Genomic DNA, 18,379 nt, shown 5'->3' with positions numbered 1-18,379 from the left:
CTGCAGTGATCTAAGCAGTCAGGGCCGTGGTCCCTGCAGTGTATGGGAAGTTAGCGGCGGGGTCCCAGCAGCCGATGGGAACTAGTAGCGGTATTGGCTACTAGTTCCCATCCGCTGCAGGGACCCCGCCGCTGACTTTCCGTCTGCGGCAGAGACCCTGTCGCTGACCGCCCAGCCCGCTGCAGGGCCCCCCTGCCCATCTGCGCTGCACCAGCCCACCTGCGCTCCCCGATCCCACTGCCCAAGCACGGGGCGACAGGAGCCCCACACCAGCAGCAGTGTCGGTGTGGGGGGGCCCTTATGTGTGGGTGCCCCAGGGCAACCGCCCCTGTCGCGCCATGCTTAATTCGCCACTGGTGTATGGGTAGAGTTAGGCTGTGGGAGTGTGTGTATGGTTATAGTTAGGTTGCGGGGAGTGTGTGTATGGGTAGAGTTAGGCTGCCAGGAGTGTGTGTATGGTTAGAGTTAGGCTGCGGGAGTCTGTATGGTTAGAGTTGGGCTGCGGGGAGAGTGTGTATGGGTAGAGTTAGGCTGCGGGGAGAGTGTGTATGGGTAGAGTTAGGCTGCGGGGAGAGTGTGTATGGGTAAAGTTAGGCTGTGGGAGTGTGTTTATGGGTAGAGTTAGGCTGCGGGGAGAGTGTGCATGGTTAGAGTTAGGCTGCGGGGAGTGTGTGTATGGGTAGAGTTAGGCTGTGGGAGTGTGTATGGGTAGAGTTAGGCTGCGGCGAGAGTGTGTATGGGTAGAGTTATGCTGCTGGAGTGTATGTATGGGTAGAGTTAGGCTGCGGGGAGTGTGTGTATGGGTAGAGTTAGGCTGCGGGAGTGTGTATGGTTAGAATTAGGCTGTGGGGTGTGTATGTATAGGTAAAGTTAGGCTGCGGGAGTGTGTGTATGGGTAGAGTTAGGCTGTGGGGAGTGTGTGTATGGGTAGAATTAGGCTGCCAGGAGAGTGTGTATGGGTAGAGTTAAAGCCCATACACACTGGGCGACTTTGAGCTGAAAGCCACTCAAAACAGCCTGTTTGAGCGGCTTTCAGCTCAAAGCCGCCCAGTGTGTATGCCCCAGCGATGAGCGGTAAGCACTACTGCGCGCTCCCGCATCATCGCCGGGAAAGAGAGTGTGTATGGGCAGAGTTAGGCTGCGGGGAGAGTGTGTATGAGTAGAGTTAAGCTGTGGGAGTGTGTGTGTCTATGAGTAGAGTTAGGTTGCAGGAGTGTGTGTATGGGTAAAGTTAGGCTACGGGGAGAATGTGTATGGGTAGAGTTAGGCTGTGGGAGTGTGTGTGTGGTTAGAATTAGGCTGCGGGGGTGTGTGTGTGTATGGGTAGAGTTAAGCTGTGGGAGTGTGTGTATGGGTAAAGTTAGGCTGCGGGGAGTGTGTGTATGGGTAGAGTTAGGCTGTGGGAGTGTGGGAATGGTTAGAATTAGGTTGCAGGGGTGTATGTGTAGAGAAAAATATCTGCTAAAAAATGCAAGCGTCGGTCACATTTGTTATATAAATTAAAATAGAAAATGTGTTATAAAAAATTATTCTTCCTATATAAGGTAAACCTTACAGGTCATTATGATGAATAAAATGTTTGCTTGGCAATTTTTACACCTATTTTGACAAATTCACATGGATTGAAAGGGTTATATTTAATACTACTAAACTGAAGTATTTTGGTATATTTATTCCTCCACGGCTGGCGGACATTTATGCCCTTAATTTTACTCCTGTAATTCAAACAATTGCTACACTCTTAGCTTCTTGGACAACCTTAAATTGGGGACCAACACTAACACTATTGTTGGAAAAGCGCAGCAGAGGCTGTTCTTCCTTAGACAACTGAGGAAGTTCAACATCCCACAGAAGCTTCTGCTCATCTTCTACTCCACGATTGTGGAATCTGTGCTGTGCTCCTCGATACTGGTCTGGTACGGCTCCACCAGCGAGAGAGACAAATACAGACTCCAAAAGATAGTCAGAATTGCGGAGAAGATGGAACTTTCCTCTGTTCAGGATCTGTACCTGTCCAGACCAAAAAAGCGGGCAACGAGGATAGTCAAGGACCAACTACATCCTGGCCATGGCTTATTTAACCTGCTGACTTCAGGCAGATGCTACAGGGCCATTCCCACCAGAAGACTAAAGTTTCTTCTATCAGGCGGTTCACCTGTTGACACATGAACTCGTTAACACCTCACTGTCTAGTCATGCCATAACCCTATGCACATAATCTAACACTGTGTCTCCTCAGAATAACTTTCTGTATGACTGTACATGTTTCCCCACCTGTGTATATTGTATATTGTTTATACTGTATACTGTTTACATTTGACCCACCTGGCTGCTGCCAAAACACCAGGTCGCACCCAGGTTTTTGGACCCAGCTTCATCACGGGTGTGACCCGGCGTTTGTTATCTTTTACACTGGCACAAACCCCCACCAGCGCAGGTGGTTCCTAAGGTCACTAAGGTAATCTGCTGGGCTGCTGCTTGCCCCTGTGCACCCCCCCAGCCCTCGTTCGGGACGTGAATGGATGCCGCACACAGGCATCCATTCACCTCCTCCGCCGCTGCTGTCTGCATAATATAGCAGATAGCAGCAGAGGCATTGTGTGCCCTCAATCCAACCTGCAGACGCTGCGGTCCACAGGTTGTACGTCCCCCATTGATGTAAACGGGAGCTGGGTCGGATGACCCGGCGTACCCATTTACACCGCCCTCTACCCAGGTCCTAGCTGTGTTCTACCCAGGTCAGGACCTGGGTAGAAGTCCTGTGTAAATGGACACGGTGTGACCCATTTACCCCACCGCTGACCCGGGTCTGACCTGCCGATGACCCGGGTTTTTGCGGCAGTGTAAAAGGGGTATAAATGTGCGGGGCGTGCAGTTTGGGTAGGGGAAGTTTTTCTTTTTTTTTATTACGGAGGCCAGTGTTATATTTTATCTAAGAATATTATGATCTTTGTATCTAGTTTCTAGACTATCCTATCTGTGTATTATTACCTGCATCAATGCACCAAGTGCTTTTTTACCCTTGGGTAAGAATCTATTTGTGATACTTGCTTTTGAAATATCAATAAGTTGTACAAAACAAAAAAGACTGGAATGGGTGTATACCAGAGGTTCCAAACTCGGTCCTCAAGGCACCCTAGCAGTCCATGCTTCAGTACAGCATAACCATGTTCGGCCACAGGTGACTTGTTTCGAAAGTGTGTTGTGAACGGGGGCAGGGGCGTAACTAGAACTTTGTGGGCTCCATAACAAAATCTTCAAAGCCCCTCATTGTCACTACAATGCCCCTTAGGGGGCTGAATAAAAAGTGGGGGATGTGGGAGACAGAGAGGGAATCTCAGAATCAGAGGCATCTAAATTTGCCTAAATGGTCATCCTGAATAGACAATGTTACACTTCACATGGACACTGTCTAAGTGTACTGCATCCCCTCACATGGCTCACTACGCTCGCCATGCTTCGGTGCTTTGCTGCGCTTGGCACACTATTATATTCTCCCTCCTTGCAGTAGTGAATGGTAGGGCATGAAATACCGCCTGTCTGCACATGTAGACTCAAAATTTAGTAAAAAAAAACACGCATGTCAACCTTTTACACATCGACCTTTTGGCTGTCGACCTTTGGACCCTGTCGACCTTTTGATTGTCAACATTTTGACCCTGTCGACCATTACTGGTCGACCATATGACTGTAGACCTAGACATTGTAGATGTAATATACCATGACCACACTTATACGATGTCCATGTACACATATTGATTTTACATGTCAGCATTTTACTTGTGTTGTTAGTTTTGTCAATGTCTGACTAATGCATGTCTAACTTTTGTCAATGTCTGACTAATGCATGTCCAACTTTTGTCAATGTCTGACTAATGCATGTCTAACTTTTGTCAATGTCTGACTAATGCATGTCTAACTTTTGTCAATGACTAACTAATGCATGTCTAACTTTTGGTGTCTATCTATTGACTGTCTGACTATTCATTGTCTGTCAGCTGTCTGGAACCCGTGCAGCATTCTGGAGAGCTCAGAAGCCATTGCACATGCGCAGATAGACAGAAAAATGGCTGCGGCGCCATTTTTCCAGTGATTTCATCATGTCCCCTGTTGCCGGCTCTGGACTCCGGAGGGTAAGTATTACAAAAATGGGTGCAACGTGTGCGATGTGGGGCTCCCTGGACTCTGAGACCTGTGTGCACTGCACCCATTATAAATACGCCACTGCCAATACGCCAGTTATTATATTACAAAGCACTGTGCCGTGTGTATAACTATGCATTAATAATGAATAAGGTGCACATAATAATAATAATAATAATAATAATAATAATAATAATAATAATGACTGTTTTTACCCTTTTAATGAACACTTGCCTGTGTATGGATTGCTACAGAAAGGTGATAACTGATACGTTGTGAATATATGTAGTCTGTATATGTAGTCTGTACAATATACTCTGTCAAATAATACTGAGTGTTTTCTACCTTGATCATAAATAGGCAATATTATATAGTGAATATTAAGTATTGATGATGAATGCTGAACACACTGAGCTGTTTCTATCAGTCTTCACTGTCACATCTGATCTGAGAGAGATGTGTTAGTAAGTGGATAATAGCCCTGTAGACGTCACCCCCTCAGTTTGATGTGCATCTCCCAAGCACCCCCTTCTCCTCCCACCAGGGGAGATCAGGTATAAAAGATTGCGGGTTTTAAATTGGATGTACTCAGTCACCTCTGCTGTAATATTCCAGTCCAGTAATAACGAAACATCCTAAATACTAGGAAAGAAGAGGAGACATCGGAGCTGCTGACAATGTAAGTAACTTTTAACACTTTATCCGACATTGGCTAATACTTCATGTACAGTATAGGGGTTATTGATAATCCTAATGATTGCACACCTTCTTCTTAAGGGGAATCAGTTGGGTGGAGTCCTGGAGTGACTTCTTGGCTCCACATAAACAGTTACCCCCCCTCCACCATGCAGTCACTGAGAATATAGTCAGATTTGGCTGCATGGTCAGACAACAGGAGGGATCATTAACAACTTGCTGGAGTGGGGATCGCTAATGATATTGTGGGTACACACCAAACAATTGCGTTAACAACATCCTTATCGTGCATGTCCTTTGCAAATTTCTGAGAGTATGTACCTAGCTTTACAACTACACACCTGCAATCCTGATAGATAATCTGGAAAACATGCACTGTTAGGAATGCATGGTGAAAAGGATGGAAATATAATAGGGTCAGAGTTTCCGGAGCTCTGGGATTTTGACCAGTATTGACTGTATTTTAATATGGGCAATCTTGGCCAAAATCCTTTTATAAAGCGCAACGGAATATGCTGTGCTATATAAGAAACTGTTACTAAATAAATCAATCCAGGACCTCCACAAACTCGGACCCTATTACATTTCCCATGCAGGTTTGAGAAACACTGCTCTAAATGACAGAAAATATTGTGCATGCTTCTTTTTTGACAAATTGTTCTGAGAATAGGGGTTCAACCCAAAATATCAAGCATGCATAATTGGGCACCAAAATCAATAATCTCTATGCCTGCTCAATACTCAAACACTGTATTTTCATGTCCTCATCCTGAAACACTGACGAGCAAATTTTTACTAAATGCTCATTAACTGCTCCTCTGAATAGGCCCTTTCAGTATTGAGCCACATAATTCTAAGCCTTTAACTCTAATCTCTCTGATCAGAATTAGCAGATGAGATACTTACGCATTTGCATTCAGCAGTTCAGCTATGGGACTTGCATCAGCGTCTATGAGCCATTCATTCTTCTATTGACCAGTATATTGCCAATCAGAGGCGTAACTCTGGGAGGCAATGGAGTCACCTGCCACTGGGCTCCTGCTCCCAAGAGGGCACCTCTCCTCCCCTGCAAGTTTGAATCAGTTCATTGAAAGCTGTCATCACATTTAAACATAATATAGATATCATACATACATACATACATACATACATACACACACACGCATGCATGCATGCATACATATAATTATATAAGGTGCTGTATGTTGGGGGGGGGCACCAATATTTTTCTTGCCTCCGGGCAACTGGGACAAACTTACTCCACTGTTGCCAATAGAGCTCTAATTTAATTATAAGAACACATAACTTGGTGATATTGCACACCTAGAGGGACATTTACTAAGATTGGACTTCTATTTCACATGGGATGTTGCTATGGGCAACCAATCAGAATCTACTTTATTTCGCACCTTCTAGAAGATAAGAGATAGTCTCTGATTGACCATAGCAACTTCCCATCTGAAATAGAACTCCCATCTTAGTAAATTCCCCCCACAGTTTCAAAACTCCAGCCTTATCAATTCATAATAATGAATGTTTTCCATATCTTTTGATGGTGTCAGTTGTATTCATTACTAACACATTTCAAAAGATCCACATATACTAATTATTTAACTTGTGGTTCTCTGAGCAGTCCTAGAAAATGTGCACTTTTAAGATTCCTTTAAGAAACATTTCATCTAATCACCTTCTAATGTTATTCATTTGAAGAAATAAGAATTATTCTCAGCTTGCAATATGGAGATGAACACTTGGGAATCTTCCACTTGTCTGCTTTTGTCTGTCAGGGTGTTGCACAGATCCCTTTACCTTGTGGTGCTGCATTTCGTGTTGTGTGTTCACTGCTATATTCTACATCCCAACTACAGGTATGTAATTATCTACTATAAAATGTTGATATTGCTAGAACCCTGAAGTGTTTTCTCTTAAAGGCACACTAAAGCTGGCCATACACTTGACGATTTATTGTCCATACTGGCTGGTTGGAACAAAAATCTGGTAAAGTATGGGAGCAAATGACAATTAACCAATTACTCCGGAATGCTGTAAATCTGCCCAAAACGGTCATTCAAACAAATTGGTTATTTTATGGATTAAACCAATTTGTCTGATTAACCATTTTTGCCAGATTTTCTGTGTTTGGTAGAAAATTATCAACTGTCATTTGCACCCATATATTACCAGATTTTTATTCCAATCAGCCACATTGGACAATACATCTTTAGGTGTATGCCAGCGTTACCTACTCTCTTGGAAGGGACAGAAAAATCCCACATTTTCAGGTAATCCTTGGACTCCTGAAAGAGCTGTGGTATCTCCTGTATCCTGCACACTTCCTAGCTGTGTGGGCAGGATAAGGAGGTAATACCGGGAATCATGGGTCTGGGGGTGGGGCCAATATGATGCAATTCGATAACAATAATTTCATGTAAACCCCTCCTTGCAGTGCTTTATATATCATTGTGTGCTGTTTTATATTCTTTATCTCAATCCTTTGTGCTGTGCTTATAAGTCCAAATCAAACATCTGTTTGTTATACCCCAGCATTCTTCCAGTGCCACTGTAGCATTCCAAGATAGATAAGTGTACTGTGCTTTAAAATACAGCGCCTACTCAGGCTACCGGGAACTCCCTATATCATACTTCTCTTCCAAGCTCTCTAAAGTCATGTTCGGTGCTTGCCCGGGGAGCCGACCATGTGGCATCTGCAGCAGTCCCCAAACCTCCTTGCAGGGGTCCCTGGCCATGTCCAAAGCCCCTTTAGGTTTACCAGCTACACAAACACATAAACCAGAACTGACCATTTGAATCATCCACATTGCATTGGCATTCTAGCACTTACGCTCCATCGTTGTCCTATGGAGAGGTTTCCACAGAAGTATAATTTTGCACTGTGCACTCTATAGTTCTCTTAGTGTTCGAGCACAATTCCAATTATGCATTTGAGTTTCGTTCAGCAAATGGTTGAATGTTTCTCCACCTTCACATACTAGAATATGAAGATGATTCCTTTTGCACACATTTTTTTTATGTTTTGTTGTTGGCACTGGCAGCTTTGCTTCACTATCTCTGTATAAATCTGACTATGTTGTCTGTAAACCAGGCAGCCATAGTTTAGGTCCTGTTGCATGAGTCAAAGAAGCTAGAAATATAATAAAGTGCGAGCTGAGACCAAGCTCCTCTTACAGTGGAAATACAATGGGTGGGACCAGCAAATAAAGTATCCTGGCCTACTCAGGCTTGATGTCCCAGATAGTCACCAATTTCAGCCATCGACCCAATTTCCCTGTACACTTCCCTGGTGAATTATAGCCACCTGCTGCGTAATTCAGTGAATTGGAAATTGTGGCAATTTGCAGCAGCAGGCAGTCATGTTCCCCAGGGCTGTTCTTTGGACCTCCACCTCTAAGATCTTTCAGAGAGGAACAGCAAAAAAGTTGTTAGGGTTTACATCTTGGGAGGAGGGTATATGTACAGACGGAAGGGACACTAGATGATTAACCAGGGGATATATTGTTCCGAAGTGTACACATGAAGCAGTGTGTACATATTATCACTCGCTCTCACGCCACATTCCCTGGGTTGTCTTGTTGGGCTGTCCCAGGGAATGACAGCATGTTTTTTAAATGCAGTGGTTTGCAGCGTGCAATGTGTAAGGATGTTGTGATGTATTGTTTCCTCATTGGGTACACACATTGAATAGTGTGTACTTAGCATAGGAGATGACAATACAATTTGAATTATTAAAAAGGATGCATGTATAACTGGAAAGCTGATCCATTTCATAGTTTAATCCTTTGAGTGCCAACATCTCTGTGAGAGATGTGCACACACATATATATATATATATATATATATATATATATATATATATATGCTAAAAATTACAGCTCCACTCACTTTTGTTATATAAATTCAAATAAAAAATGTTGTTTAAGAAAAGATTATCTATCTATCTATATATCTATATCTATCTAATCTATCTATCTATCTATATATATCTATATATATATATAAAATCATCCCTGAAGACGGGAGGTTGGTCCCGAAACATGTCGGTAATTACAATAAATTACTGAATTTGAAGTCTGACGAGAGCTGCTTGTTCCTGTATACTATTGGGAATCTGTCGATTCGGAGAGGGCACCGGAGCAATTATAAACTTTTTTATATATAGTCCAGAGTTTCTCTATTGAGAAGTAGGCACTCTCCTTGTACAAAATAAAGTAACTCCAATGTAAAATCCAATATGAGATTTATTCATCCAATTTAGATATATATTGTGCCAAATGAAGCCCCGACGTTTCAGTCCATTTCAGTCCATTGTATGCACTCCATGTTATTGCTTTTGTTAAACAACAGACAGATTGACTTTATTGTGTATTTGCTTGCTGATGAAAGCAATATGGGCAGCCTGGTGTCAATTTACTAAGATGGGAGTTCTATTGAAGATGGGATGTTGCCCACAGCAACCAATCAGATTCTACTTATTATTTATTTAGCACCTTCTAGAAGATAATAAATAGAATCTGATTGGTTGCTATAGGCAACATTACATCTTCAATAGAATTCCCGGTACTTGTTTCCTAGCACAGCGCCCACTAAGCAAATAGCTTAGCTTAGTGGGCTATTCTGCGTAGGAAAATCGCATTGCGTACCGTGTATAGTGCTGTATGATGTGTGCGATGCGATGTCCATATTAAGTGCACAGGAGTGCTTATACAATGAAATATCGCATAGGATCGCATGGCACCAAATGCGATGCAATGCAATATTTCATTGTATAAGCACTCATGCCATGTGATGTGATGGGTGCTTACTATGCCATTGCATTACCCCCAGTATCCACACCACCCCGAAGCGAGCCACCGAGCCCCATGAGGGGACGCGGAATACATGTAAAGTAATGCGCGTCCGCTCGCTACGCTTCGGGCTCGCTGCGCTCGCCACACTATATTAAGTAAACTCCACACTGACGTGGATAGTGGGGGTATGAAAAGGTCGGAGGATGCGTTCCGCCGCCCCTTGCGGGCTCGCTGCGCTAGCCACGCTTCGGGGTGGCGTGGATAGGGGGGGGTGTTATAGGAACACATTCACACCAGCCATATCATACATCTGAAAATATGGAAAATCACATTGCATCGCATCTCATGCAAAAAGCGCATGCGATGCGATGAGATGCGATTTCACTACATTAGCGTACGTAGAAAATATGGGCGCCGTGCTAGGAAACAAGTACAGAATTCCCATCTAAGTCAATTTACCCTGCTGAGTGCATACAATTCTACAGCACTGTGTAAAACATTGGCACTAAATAACTTATGGTCAGTAATACGAGGAGCAGAATATTACGACGCTGTGAAATGCCTCAGCATGGCAAATATTAGATGTCACAGTAAATAATATGTATGAATGAATAGAAAGCAGTAGTAAGGCAATTGGTGAATTACTGTACAGCTTCCAGACTGCTGTAATATGTGTATGACGGTAGCCAGTAAGCAAAGTGTGCTCTTATCAACAAGGTCAGAATGTCCAAACTTTAATACTCTGTCCCTTCCTTTCATCATCTATATTACATTATTAATTCACCTGCTGCAGAAAGGCAAGTCCATCCAATATTGTTATATATAGCTATGGACAATTTCCTGAAAGGGTTATATGATCAAGACCTGATGGCATTTATGTAGAGCAATAAGAGAACCTGTAGAAAGAGGTCCTTTGGAATAAAAGGGTGAAATGTAGCAGGATTACACTTGGAGCTAAGAATCTCAGACAAAGTGGTTCTGGTTTACAGCAAAGTTGCTTCTGTATCCTAGGAACAGCTAGTCAAAGGTGGCTTTGTTGCTGCCCTGGACACTAGCAGCAACTCAATTACTTGTACAGTCATAGTTCTGTATGTTCTGCATCCACGGAAGTCACTGGATCAAGGCTCTTCTTTTTGAACATTGCCCTATTGTGAGATATAGCTTCAAACACTGACACGGTGGAAATCAAGGCAAAGTGTGCAGACTAGGGATGGACATAAAATATTGATACATAGAAACATATCATTTTACCACAGATAAGAACCAGTGTACCCTTTCAGGTTATGGTATTAGGCTTGGTTAAGGGTATTGGGGAAGGTTTAAGAGTTTGGCCTAGGGGTTAAGGCAGTGGTTCCCAAACTGTGTGACGTGGCACCCTGGGGAGCCCCAGGACACTTGCATGGGTGCCTCAGTTTGGTGGTCCAGGGCCAACGGAAATAATTTATGGTCATTGTTCTAGGCAAAACCAGTGCCGATGGCTGTAAATCAAACTATATGGACAAACAGAAGTGAATATTGCCCCACACCACATCACTAACCTAATGATGAATATAAACACAATATACTTAAATTAATATTTTTTTTCTAATTTTATCAATAAGAAACTTTGGTACTTGTTTCCCAGCACGGCGCCCGTCAGGGTTGATCGCATGCCTTAAGTTAAGGTACTTAAGGCATGCGATCAACGCGATATTTTGTCAATTACCAGCTTTAATTGCCGGTAAAGACAAAATCGCCTTGATTGCGTCCATCCCGGCCCATTCGATTTTCGACGCGACCGACTCGATTTTCTTATAGAGAACAATGTTAAGTTACTTTTAAAGTTAAAATTGCGTTGATCGCGTCAGTCGCATGCCATTATAATGGCATCCGATGCGATCGACACGATTTTACATAGGGAATAATGGAAAAGGGCCAATATGGCCAATTTCTCATTGTATATGCCCCCTCATGGGTATTAACTATGGTTAATCCCCCCATTGTTAACGCCACCCCACTATTGACACCAACCCGAAGCGTGGCGAGCGCAGCAAGCCCGCGAGGGGCGGCGGCACGCGTCCTCCGACCTTTTCATATCCCCACTATCCACGTCGGTGTGGAGTTGATTTTATATAGTGTGGCGAGAGCAGTGAGCCACCGAGCCAGAAGCGTAGCGAGCGCAGCGAGAGGACGCGTATACCTGTGAAGTAATGCGCGTCCGCTCGCCACGCTTCGGGCTCGGTGGCTCGCTGCGCTCGCCACACTATATAAGATCAACTCCACGCCGACATGGATAGTGGGGGTATGAAAAGGTCGTAGGACACGTACCGCCGCCCCTCGTGGGCTCGCTTCGCTCGCCACGCTTCCGGTTGGCGTCAATATTGGGGTGGCGTTAACAATGGAGGGCCATTTCACCCATCAGGGGGGTTTGCTATCAAAATGGGGGTTTTGGGGCTTTTTACATTGAAATCAATGTAAAATTGGGTCTCAGGGACCATTTTACATTGATTCCAATGTAAAAATCGTGTCGATCGCATTGCATGAGATATGGTTGGCCCCACGCGATTTTTGCGGCCCCGATCAATACAATTAAAATCGGTGGCGCCGTGCTAGGAGACAAGTACCGAAACTTTTGGCCTAGGGGTGGTTTAAATTATTTTTTGATACTGTAGGGCTTACAGTATCAAAAAATAATTTAAGCCACCCCTAGTCACAGGGACTCAGTAAGCTGTGAGCTTTGCAGCTTACCGAGTCAATCAGAATGACCCCCTTAATTTCTTGATTTATTTCTGTTTCCATATTGCCATGATTTAGGAAGGACTGTCTAAAATTGAAGGGATTTGGGAGCCGATTCAGACTTGGGCTGAAACTTTTTGCAGCCCTGCAATCAGTTAGCCCCCTCACCGCTATGGGCCACCCCTGTGCACAGCTGCAGATTGATTCTCAACGGCAGGACCGGCCTGCTTTTTTTGTGCAGCACTTCCAGAAAACACTGGAATGCCGCCCACAACTACCGGCTGGCTGTCAATCAGCCAGCGTACGGACTGCAATCACAGACTGTCGCTGGCTGTGACCGCACGGAGGTCTCCGCATGCGTGGTCCTCCAATAGTCACCAGGGCTGTGAATTTGCAGCCCTGCAATCAAGGCTGAATCAAGCCCTTGGTATGGCCTATTCACCACCAGGATACATACGTATGAATGGTGGTAGTGATGCTGGTGGTCAGAATGCAGACAATTATTATTATTATCCTTTATGCATATGGCCCCATAAGAGATCCACAGTGCCCAATTGCAAAGCATATAAATGAATAACAGTGACTTACATTTGAATACAACTGAGGACAAGTACAGGGTACATAACCATAGCTGCATGGCCTCCCAATGTACTGTGACTACCGGCATCCTTTCTGCCAGGATGTTAAATGTGTGGTTGGTGCACAGGTCAATGCTTGGGTGGGTAGCATAGCAGCATACAGAGCTTCAGAAGTGCCTGGCACTCCCCTTTGTGATGTGGCCACATTTATGTGACAATCATTACCATCTATGGTGCCACCCATAACATCCATCAATGCCAGAAGTCCATTGGCAAAGTGCTTCTATTTGACCATGGCAAGCCATTCAGATAAAGGGGGTCTATAGGATGGTTGTTGACAGGAGAGTGAGGCTATTACTAAGTAACATGCAAAAGAAACACGTCAATGTGTTACAGTGGCACTCCACCATCAATGGCAAAGCATTGAATATCTGAAGCAAATTATTGTTTGCTAAGCAGCTGACTACCAGACAACTAAACCACCCCTCCACCACTATTTCCAGGAACTAGGGCATGTACTCCAAGTCTGGAACAATCTCGGTAAATCATTGATGTAGAGCAGCTCTATCCTAACCCTAACCTTGGTACCCTTACATAGACCTCACACTAAACATTAATCCTAATACCTTATCAATAATACCCCGAAAAACCTAACTCCTGCCCCTAACCCCAACCCTTTTCCTAACCCTTACACCAAACCATTAAACAAACCCTAATATGTTTCAAATACCCAGACCCAATCCTTTAAACTAAACATAATACCCTAATAGATAAATAAATACATATTATAAGCAGCTCCTTGGAGCAGGACCATCATTCTTCCTGTTCTCACAGCCCTCTTCTCTCACACTTCATATATAGCTGTCTCCTACTCAGCGACCATCGAATCCTGCCGCTTTTCTCAATTGTAATCATAATCCTTCATCTCTTCCAACGGCAGCCCACCACTATTGCGCCAGTTATTTCTTTGCTTCTGTACATCTCAGCTATATTGTGCACTGAAAATTGTGGTGGTGTTTTAGTGTTTCAGTTATGTTGTTCTGTGTACCCTGTATTGGTCAAATAAGTGCTGAAAAAATGAAATCGAATAAGAATAATATGCATGGAAAGGATGTACAGAGTGGTTATATTTATGCTCTGTTCTTCAGTTACGACCAGACATCTAAATCCAACAGAAATGTAAATCTCCCAGCCATCTTGGGAGACCCCCTGCAGAATCTAGACTGGTCACTTGATGAGGAGCAGGGATTAGTTCGAGGGCTTTCAGAAAAAAGGTAGGTGTCTTAGAAACATTGCTTTTCTGGCCTTTGTAGAACTGTGACCAGCTCATAGTAAACATGTGTTATATGCTGTCACTACTTTAGGATGGAAAGACATGTAGATGCTATATTCACCAACACATATCGAAAATTTCTGGGACAGATTTCAGCAAGACAGTACTTGCAGAACATGATTGGGAAACGACTTGGGTAAGTGTAATAAGAAGTTTAAACAAAGATTTAAAGTTGAATGTGTTGTCTTCACAACAAATCTCTGGTTGCAGGCAAGCGGATACACGGGCACAATACCCAAGTTCCATTGGGCGAAGTAACAGATCCGTAAGGGACAAACTTGTATCGGTGCTAATGAACCTGTAAGATTTTTTTTTAAGGTTTACCAATAATTGTACATTTTACCTGTTTAACTAGAAAACTTGTTTCCTATTATACTATAGAAACACAATGAATTTGACATCTGCACGATGTTGAATCAGTCATTTTGTAGACCTTATCCAACAAGGCTAAATTCAGCAGCATGTCAAGGTTGCACCAAATATTTTCGGACACAGTATATTTTTTTCTCCAGTTCCCCCAGGCAGTCTCTTTGTGTATCCAAAACTATGAAGAACTATGTATCCAAAAATATATGCAGTATTACAAAGCAGTGTAACTGCACTAAATACTGACAGTGTCGGGGGTGGCGGGTGGGCGGAGTTTTATCACAGACTAATTGGATAAGATCCCTCAGTCCCTGCAGTATTTGGCTAAATAACTATATTTCTTCATATAGAAATTCCTCCCTACATTATGATACTGTAGCAGGACCAGGCTATAAACAGAGAAGGTAATTGCATTATCCTTTCCATTAACTGTTTGCTAAATAGTAGGAATTCTTAAATGATGTGTACAATTCTCATTAATAAATGAGTCATTTGAATGCTGAATAGAGCTGCTAGTGACATAACAGAGAATTTCTCAGATTCATAGAGGGCGCAGTCTGTATGCAAGAATATTGATTTACAACACAAAGTCGCTGCCATCACAACCTCTGTAACGTATTTTGCTCCTACAGAATCGATAGGCTGGACTGTAATACTGTAAAAATGTTAATGTCAGTTCAATTAAAAAAAACAAAAAAACTTCTCTGTCTACACATCAAGGAAAGGAAGCATTTTTAAAGGAGGATTGTGGTGGTCTATGTACCAATGCAACCCTCTTATTGGTATTGGAAGCCGTGGCTTCTAGCCACTGCGATATGTAAACTCTAGTCTTGTCACAAATGGGAAAGGGTACCAGATTTGGATGACAAAGCAATAGAAGGACTCTTACCACCACAGACCAGTAACACTAAGCTGCCTTCACTAAATTGACTTACGTTTTATTGAAACAATACTTTCCATCACCACTGTATAACTAGTTACATAACAGGTGCAGCAGTTATCTACTATAACTCCTGACCTGGAATACTATGGACACAGGATCACTATGAGTGACAGCAGCCATGACAGCTGTAAGGAATTGCAGTCTGCCTGTAGCAATGATTTAAAACCATGTTGGGAACTTACCATTGCATGCCATTCACAGCCTATTACATATATCCCAGAGTAATAAATCCCCAATCTAGGGATGCGGTCATTTGGTCTACAGCATGATGGTCGACAGTCATTAGGTAGACACCATTAGGTCAACATGGTTCTAGGTCGAAAGGTCGTTAGTTCGACAGGTCATTAGTTCGAAATTGTCTAGGTCGACAGTCAAAAGGTCGACATGGGGTTTTTCACTTTTTTTTTTTTTGAGCCGACAGGCAGTATTACTACCATCCACTAGGGTGTGGTGGGAGAATAAAATAGTGTGCCGAGCGATGCGGTGCACTTTAAACTGTGTCCAAGTAGACTGTGTTGACATTCAGGTAAAAAAAACCTCATGTCGACCTTTTGACTGTCGACCTAAACATTGTCGAACTAACGACCTTTAAACCTAGAAACATGCCAACCTTTTCCCATGTCAACCTAGACCCATGTTGACCTTTTCCAATGTCGACCTAATAGTGTCAACCATCATGCTGTAGACCAAATTATCCCAACCCCCCCAATCTAAATGTTATCAGTTCAGCGTTGTTCATTCTAAGTACAGAAGATTTGCATACTTTGCTTTCTTCAGAATGTTTTGCATGCTACCAACATGTGCTTTTCATATCTCATAGTTATTGTTGCTGTGCTTATCGATGTATATTTCATCTCCTGTAATTCTCTGCTACATTGAAGACATTTCATACTATTTTATCACAATATTGTATTTCCAGGGAGAACCCAAGCTGGACAGCAGATCAGACTCCGCTATAGCAAACAGTGAGAAATTCCTTCCTTGATGCCCAAGATCACATTGCTACACAGTGGTGATGGCGCTGCAAAGTAAAACCTCTGTGGAAGACTGGTAGAAAAGATGAATTTGGTCCAAAACGAATACCATGCATATGCAAAATATGACACCCCACATTCACTTCTGCCATCAACTTCTTAACATGTAAATTAATGTATTGGTTAAATAAAAAAAAGTTTCACAAAGCAGTCTGTCTGTAGCTTCCACCAAGGGCAAAAGTAAAAGGATTGCAGTCTTCACGTTGGTAGACGTTCTGAATGTATCTTCACATAACTGTTGATCTAAGTCAGAGCCGTGACTAGACTTTTTGGTGCCCCTGTATCCCCCACATTATTCCACAAGGGACATAAATTGCAAGCCCCCATGGGAGAAGGGCATGACAAAAATAATTCCAGAGAAAGCCCCTGCTAGGATACCTCTCCCCACATTAAATATAATATCATTATGCACACAGATTTATAGAAAACTGCAAGAAAATGGATTTAGACAGAGCTTTTAATTCAATTACAATACCTTTTTCTTAGGGATGGCCATGGTTGCCTTTGCCATCAATGGCAAAAGTGCAACTGACCATCGATGCATCGGTGCATATCTATGCAATGGAGAACCATCAATGTTTTTAGATATCGATGGTCATCCATTGTCTTTGACTGATTGGCCTGTGGGCCAATCAGAATACAGGGGTGGGGCCTCAGGGGTATCCTGGGCGGAGCTTTGCTCCATCTACCAGGAAAACAAAACTATTTGTTTAAGCTGGACATTGATGGTGGGAAATCAACTGGTTCTCCCCCATCGATGTCAAAACTATTCAACATCGGCTATTAACCATTACTATCCCTAATCCCTACTTTTTCTTAACACATTGAAGACTGATCTGGGTGAATTATATAAAGAATAACCTTGCTATTAAGCACATAGCAAGGACTTTATCATAATCTGGTCACCAGGCAGCAAAATCTAAGGGACATAATCACCTGGTCCTTGGGATTTGCCCAGCCATTTTTCTAGGTTGACAGTGAATATGTGGACACCATATGTTTGACAGGGTCAAAATTAGACTATGCTTAAGGTTGCCATGTACAAAATGTTGACATAGCCAAAAGGGGACATGACAGTACTCGACATACAAATGGTCGACATCGGTCTTTATTCCTTCATGTTTTACAGACTTTTGCGTGCAACATAGACTACAATTGGAAAGTCACTTGTGGTGAGCGCAACATTAGAGGAGCAAGCCACCTAGCCTGAGGTACTGACTGCTCTTAGAGGTGATTAAACACACAAAATGTTATTTTTTTTGTGTCAACCGTTTTGACCCTGTTGACCGTACCTACTGTTTATCTTTCATGTGTCAACCTTTTAAACAATTCACTTAATGGCTATCTACACATTATAGATCTTCTTTATCACACCCATGGCATTTGCCAATACATTTCTTCAAAGGGACAACAGATAATCCTTCCTGACACTATAGATGACATCTGAAGCATTCTCTTAATCAACTATCATGACTGTCACATCTGCTTCTAATATCCCCACATTAAATATAATATCATTATGCACACAGATTTATAGAAAACTGCAAGAAAATGGATTTAGACAGAGCTTTTAATTCAATTACAATACCTTTTTCTTAGGGATGGCCATGGTTGCCTTTGCCATCAATGGCAAAAGTGCAACTGACCATTGATGGTGCATATCTATGCAATGGAGAACCATCAATGTTTTTAGATATCGATGGTCATCCATTGTCTTTGACTGATTGGCCTGTGGGCCAATCAGAATACAGGGGTGGGGCCTCAGG

General features: G+C 42.9%; 1 protein-coding gene across 3 annotated transcripts; it reads left to right on the top strand.

Moving 5' to 3' along the window:
- Nucleotides 1-4,478: 4,478 nt before the first annotated feature.
- On the top strand, nucleotides 4,479-16,752 carry GHRH (growth hormone releasing hormone). 3 transcript variants are annotated; one of them, XM_083147787.1, is made up of 6 exons: nucleotides 4,522-4,822; nucleotides 6,550-6,707; nucleotides 14,086-14,211; nucleotides 14,302-14,406; nucleotides 14,481-14,570; nucleotides 16,499-16,748. In XM_083147787.1, the coding sequence occupies exons 2-6, from the start codon at nucleotides 6,577-6,579 to the stop codon at nucleotides 16,536-16,538; spliced, it is 492 nt and encodes a 163-aa protein (XP_083003913.1). In that variant the 5' UTR covers nucleotides 4,522-4,822; nucleotides 6,550-6,576; the 3' UTR covers nucleotides 16,539-16,748. The 3 variants fall into 3 exon arrangements, with proteins under 3 accessions (XP_083003915.1, XP_083003913.1, XP_083003914.1); XM_083147788.1 differs by having other exon boundaries at nucleotides 4,592-4,822; nucleotides 6,627-6,707; nucleotides 16,499-16,745; XM_083147789.1 differs by lacking the exon at nucleotides 14,481-14,570 and having other exon boundaries at nucleotides 4,479-4,822; nucleotides 16,499-16,752.
- Nucleotides 16,753-18,379: the final 1,627 nt, after the last annotated feature.

The sequence above is a fragment of the Crinia signifera genome, chromosome 6 (assembly GCF_055691185.1).
Source record: "Crinia signifera chromosome 6, ASM5569118v1, whole genome shotgun sequence".
Classification (NCBI taxonomy): domain Eukaryota; kingdom Metazoa; phylum Chordata; class Amphibia; order Anura; family Myobatrachidae; genus Crinia; species Crinia signifera.
The sequence above is the reverse complement of the archived record's forward strand: the minus strand, read 5'-3'. Positions and strand labels throughout refer to the sequence as shown.

Coding starts and splice junctions, on each gene's coding strand:
- GHRH (XM_083147787.1), top strand. CDS start 6,577: ATGGAGATGAACACTTGGGAATCTTCCACTTGTCTGCTTTTGTCTGTC. Junction 14,407..14,480: donor ATGATTGGGAAACGACTTGG/GTAAGTGTAATA, acceptor CTCTGGTTGCAG/GCAAGCGGATACACGGGCAC. Junction 14,571..16,498: donor GTATCGGTGCTAATGAACCT/GTAAGATTTTTT, acceptor TTGTATTTCCAG/GGAGAACCCAAGCTGGACAG.